The 5,990-nt window shown below is 41.0% G+C and overlaps 1 protein-coding gene across 1 annotated transcript; it reads right to left on the bottom strand.

Annotated features, from left to right (window-relative positions):
• Positions 1-253: 253 nt before the first annotated feature.
• LOC103520632 (protein app1-like) lies at positions 254-1,394 on the bottom strand. The gene is made up of 2 exons (XM_008485732.3): positions 1,263-1,394; positions 254-900 (listed from the first exon to the last, which is right to left on the bottom strand). The coding sequence occupies exons 1-2, from the start codon at positions 1,392-1,394 to the stop codon at positions 298-300; spliced, it is 735 nt and encodes a 244-aa protein (XP_008483954.1). The 3' UTR covers positions 254-297.
• Positions 1,395-5,990: the final 4,596 nt, after the last annotated feature.

Genomic DNA, 5,990 nt, shown 5'->3' with positions numbered 1-5,990 from the left:
TAGGTACTATTTTACTAAGCAGAGTTGTTTGGTAGGTAATAATAATAAGCTAATAAGTCATTAGGTATAGGTGCCTTAATGATCTTAGTGTCGATCGACGATCGAGGTGAATCTATGTTGTCAATTGTCACGGTTCAGTCAACGGCCGGTCGACTATGTGTGGACGCACCTTTACTTTGGGTACAGTTCGTACTTATAAAAAGTTCTCTCCAGGATGAGCCACAACAATCAACTGGATTTTGTCGATTCAGCACCCTTTGAAAATAACGGAGGTTACATTTTCCTCAAATCCTGCACTCAACTGTGTTGTGCCAATCCAGTGAAATGTGGTGTTAACTGTGGAGGCTGTGGCTCTTGCCCTGAGGTGTGCTGTGGTGGTGGCTGTGGAGCATGTGGTGCTTGTGGAGCCTGTGGGGCTGCGAGTGCTTGCGGGGCCTGTGGAGCAGCGGGGGCCTGCGGTGCTTGTGGTGCTGCGGGGGCTTGTGGAGCCTCAGGAGCTGCTGGAGCTTGTGGTGCAACGGGAGCTGCTGGAGCTTGTGGTGCAACGGGAGCTGCTGGAGCTTGTGGTGCTTGCGGGGCATCAGGAGCCTGTGGTGCATCAGGAGCCGCGGGGGCTTGTGGTGCAACAGGGGCTGCAGGTGCGTGTGGAGCGTCTGGTGCTGCTGGAGCTTGTGGTGCTTCAGGGGCAGCAGGGGCATGTGGAGCATCAGGAGCCGCGGGAGCTTGTGGTGCTTGCGGGGCAGCAGGAGCCTGTGGTGCATCAGGGGCTGCTGGAGCTTGTGGTGCTTGCGGGGCAGCAGGAGCATGTGGTGCAAGTGGAGCTGCTGGAGCTTGTGGTGCTTGCGGAGCTTCAGGTGCCTGTGGTGCGTGTGGTGCTTGTGGTGCTTGTGCACCTTGTGGCTATATCAAAATATGCTAGTCTGGTCTATCAAGTGATTGAATACTGATGTATAGACATGTTTTAAAATAAAGTCAAAGAAGTACCTATTTTTTATGAAAATCTTATGTTTGTCGTTATTTCGTCTTTTGTGAACCCCTTAAGGATACGAGCTGAATACGGAGATGAATTCGTTGTCGAGGCCGTGTACAGTTTCAGTCGACGTCGATCGACGGCCATCGACTACATGTGAACACAACTTTAGGTGTCTTGGACATTATTATTTTGCTCAGGAATACTAAACAAGTTGATATATATTTGACATCGTCTAACAGTCAAGTCTCATGTAAGGTGCCAAGGTCCATCTTTTTCTCTATTGATTCACCTGAACACACTTCACTCTCGAATTAGAGGTGCACAAATTGAATTGACCTTGACCGGGCGTACGAGCTGAATACGGAGATGAATTCGTTGTCGAGGCCGTGTACAGTTTCAGTCGACGTCGATCGACGGCCATCGACTACATGTGAACACAACTTTAGGTGTCTTGGACATTATTATTTTGCTCAGGAATACTAAACAAGTTGATATATATTTGATCTTCCTTCTCTCTTCGATTTCGGGACGATAAGACCATAGCAGTTACAGTTCCCTCTGTCAAACCTCTTAAAAAAAAAAAAATCATTTAGCTGATTTTGCACAGAAGCGCAAAGGCTTGCATATGAGACTGCAGAACCAGGGGTAAGTTGTCTCTTTCCTTCCTAAGAAACAACCTCAAACTCAGTTTACCTCAGAATAAAAATAAAGAGTATAGGCAATCGGTGATTGTAGATTGTTCGTTTACTGATGACATTACCCAGTAGGTAACTTTAAGATATTATATTACAAAGTCGCGGAGTAGCTTTACAAAGTCACAGAGAGTAGCTTTACAAAGTCACAGATTCTATCAGGTTTCAAAACTGGTGGCATCAAACGATAGAATGTTGATATGCTAATAATGAGCGTAGTAAAATAACCAATGTGCTAATTAGATAATACCAGATCCTGTCTTCCTTCTCTCTTCGATTTCGGGACGATAAGACCATAGCAGTTACAGTTCCCTCTGTCAAACCTCTTAAAAAAAATTGAACTTCTAAAAATAGAAGACTTCATTTGTTTTCAATTTAACTTGAATTCAATCATTACAACATACATAGCATTCTGGTTGGTCTGCAATTTCCAAAGTTGAAGAATCGTATTCCCCCTTCAAATTCTCTTTCGCTCTTTCCATCCACTTTCGTTTCCATCCTAGTAGAAATTGCCTCCTTCATCAATTCGACGTTTTCAAGTCTGGAACGGACGCGAGTACGCGACGCACTCTCTTTCCATCCTAGATTAACTCGACCAAAATTTACTACTCACATGATACTAAAACGTCCCGTTTACCCCACAGGGATAAGGCTCATTGATGCATTTAGGGAATTCTCTCCCCAGGATTTAGATAACCATTACTGATATAAGATATAAAACTGTATAGGTGTAGGTATGTACCTATTTTCCTTTTTCATTACCAAATTTTACGGCCATATAGGAATATAGGATCCGTAGATATGCCATTTTAGTATCTTTTTACATCCGAAAGACAATCTCCCTGCCACAAATTGTTATTTTCCTCTTTATTTGCTTTCTCTCTCTCTCTCTCTCTCTCAAAGGCTTAGGGCTTAATTTGAAGCTAATACCCAGATTGTTCACTTTAATTTCAGACGAGATTTAGAACTTCAGCAGTAACTACCTACGTATCTTAGCATAGTGCTTGAACAGGCACAGTCAGGTAAGCGAGAGGGTGCTAGTTCGAATCCCAAACGTGGCATGGAATTTATATCTTGATTTTGTGCAAGCATTTGACTACGTAGGTAAGAAATGAGACTTAGTTTTAGGTAGTACTGAGGCGTTAACTTTTGGTTATGGTAGTTACCTTCCGGTCAATAATACCTAGGTACTACCCAGTGGTTTAGTGAACGGCAGAAAACGGGTCGCTAGGGGGCCCCCCGAAGGAAAATGTTTCGCGTCACCACAAGGCGAGAGTAACACCGGAGGCGTTCTCTACCCTATCTCTACCTTCTTCCCTTTTCCTCTTTCTCTTCCTTTTGCCTCTCCCTCTTTTGCTTCCTCTCTCTCTCTCTCTCTCTCTCTCTCCACTTTCCTCTCCTTCTACCTCTCTCTTCTTTCCCTGCCTCTTCTTCCTCCCTATCTCTACCTTCTTCCCTTTTCCTCTTTCTCTTCCTTTTGCCTCTCCCTCTTTTGCTTCCTCTCTCTCTCTCTCTCTCTCTCTCTCTCTCCACTTTCCTCTCCTTCTACCTCTCTCTTCTTTCCCTGCCTCTCCCTCTTCTTCCTCTCCCTTCCTTCATTGTATCTCATGATGCTTTTCCATTATACATTATATTGGAATCCCCTCTTCCTTGATTCCATCAGGACATGCAGGATGTCATCCTCTTTATTCCTCTGCTCGACTTCATCCCAGTGTATAAAATGTAGAAAATTATAATACAAACAGCTTTCTAATTCATCGTTTATAAAAAGAAATTACCTAATAATTATATTATTTCAATAGTCATCCCAGTTTAATTTCTTTCCAATGGTCATGGTTTCCAATTAATTTTTTTTATCCCGGCATTGGTTAGAAATGTATCCCTTTTTTTCTCTCCCTTCGGCCTCGGGCCAGTCATCCCAGTTTAATTTCTTTCCAATGGTCATGGTTTCCAATTAATTTTTTTTATCCCGGCATTGGTTAGAAATGTATCCCTTTTTTTTCTCTCCCTTCGGCCTCGGGCCAGATATCAGGTTGGGATTCAGGGGTTCTTTTTTAAAGCAGTTTTCTGTTAGGCTCCTTTCACATCTAGACTGCAAATTGTAGCAATGTAACACACTGCAAATTGTCGGATAGACTGCAGTAGTTTTAGGTTGAAGGCTACATAATATAATCTCGAGTGGTGCCTCTCTGTAGAAAAAACTTCAATTAGGTTAGTTTTTGCGAGAGTTTGGTCAGAGAGAACTATAACACCGAAGGTCCATTATCCTGCAATCGAAGAGAGAAGGAGGAAACAGCCAAAAGGTTCCGATAAGAGAAAGCCAGCCGTTCCGAGAACAAACCTCATGAGTTGAGGATTAAAGTTCCCTCTCTGGGCGGGAATCGAACCGAATGCCTTGTAATTATCCTATTCTATGTTACAGGAACATCTCACCATCGATAGATCACTGAGGTTCTACTCAAATTTGATATTAAATTGTTTGTTCTTTCATGTCTAGATTTCTACTTTTAGAATCTAGAAGACTGATCACTCTGATGAGCTTTGTTTGCTCATCTTTCATATCTACCATCTACTTCTTTATCTTCAATTACTCCTTTATCTACATTTATTTCTTCTTCATCTACATCCATTCTATTAATGCTGGGTGATGTAACAATATTTGTTATAGCATTGTCATATTTCTTGGAGCATACCTGTTTCTTGAACTACTGGAGAATGGCTTCGCATATGATAAATGTCATGTTCATAATGGCTTCCTAATAGAGCTTCAAGCAGGTTCTCTTTCAGGTACTCTGATAGAGTTGACTCTTTTGGGATAGACACATAAAGTGCCTATTGGAATTTCAGAAATTTCAGATCTTTTTTTGTTGGTTTTCAATTTGACAGCCACGCAGATTAGTAGAAGCTAATTTCTTTGATGCGAGTATCATTCTCATTCTTGGCTTTCCAATTCCCAGTTTAGAGGGATCACTATTGTCCCTAAAGAACCGATTGTTGGACTCACTGATCTTAATAAATAAAATTAGAGAACCTTTTTTATTTTCAATGGAAACGCAGAAAAAGATATAACATTTTTTGAAAATAAGAAACAGCGAGAAGTTATACTATGAAAATAACGCGAAATTCGACTAAATTGTTGCATATTGCATACACAGAAACATGTACATGTATGTCTGTCTGTTACGGCGCTGTTACTCTGATGGACCTTTTGTTGTCCTCTTTTCACAAAAACGGCTTGACCGATTTGGATGAAATTTTTTGTGGTTGTTGAGAAGAGTACTGAGGGTGACATAATTTAGATTATTTGCAAACTTCATCAACCCCTTTCTGTGTTTCCTTTGGACTTGTTGGTCCCGTGGTAAGTATAGAAATTATATGACCTGGGAGCTAACGTATACAAAAATTACCTCATAAAAGTGCAAAATCTTCAGCCTGCAGGTTTGTTCCGGGAAGGTGAGTAAGCATATGTACCTACCTACTCGAACGCCCATGACGTGACGGTTTATTAATGATGATGGCCTCATCGATTGACTATCGATAACATCAATTCTTCTTCCTGGAACTACCCAGTTGGACAGGTCTCTTGAGGAAAAGTCGTGACGCCTCAGGCTCTTGAATACCTTTGATTTGCTAACATAGTTATTAGGTAGATGGTTATTACTGTTATTAGTTATTTGTATTAATTGCTCAATACCTTTAGCGTGTACAAATCAATTGTTTCGTCATCTCTATTTGTTCCCAACATGGCTTTTATTGTTTCATCATCTCGATTGTTTCTAACCATAAGTCTCGCTATTATGAATATTAATAGGTAATAGCTATATTATTAACAATTATTGTAACTTGTTCATTGGTACCCTCATACTTTCCTATTTCCTATAGGTATAGCGCTATCGCGCTCCTTAATCCCATTAACTAAAATAAAATTAGCGAAAACCTATCGAGTAAGGCACATGCTGACTACTGAAGATTGGTTCTGAATGTTCTGATTTTTTTTTTAGGTGGATGCATCCATGTACCTGCTTTTACCATACACTTGATTTGGCCTTGGGAGTTAATTGAAATTCATTTGTTGAACTTTAAAACATTTATTACACGAATAAAATTCACAGACGTTTTGAAGTATAGGTACTATTTTACTAAGCAGAGTTGTTTGGTAGGTAATAATAATAAGCTAATAAGTCATTAGGTATAGGTGCCTTAATGATCTTAGTGTCGATCGACGATCGAGGTGAATCTATGTTGTCAATTGTCACGGTTCAGTCAACGGCCGGTCGACTATGTGTGGACGCACCTTTACTTTGGGTACAGTTCGTACTTATAAA

The sequence above is a fragment of the Diaphorina citri genome, unplaced genomic scaffold, assembly GCF_000475195.1.
Source record: "Diaphorina citri unplaced genomic scaffold, Diaci psyllid genome assembly version 1.1 scaffold3866, whole genome shotgun sequence".
NCBI classification, from domain to species: Eukaryota; Metazoa; Arthropoda; class Insecta; order Hemiptera; family Psyllidae; genus Diaphorina; species Diaphorina citri.
The sequence above is the reverse complement of the archived record's forward strand: the minus strand, read 5'-3'. Positions and strand labels throughout refer to the sequence as shown.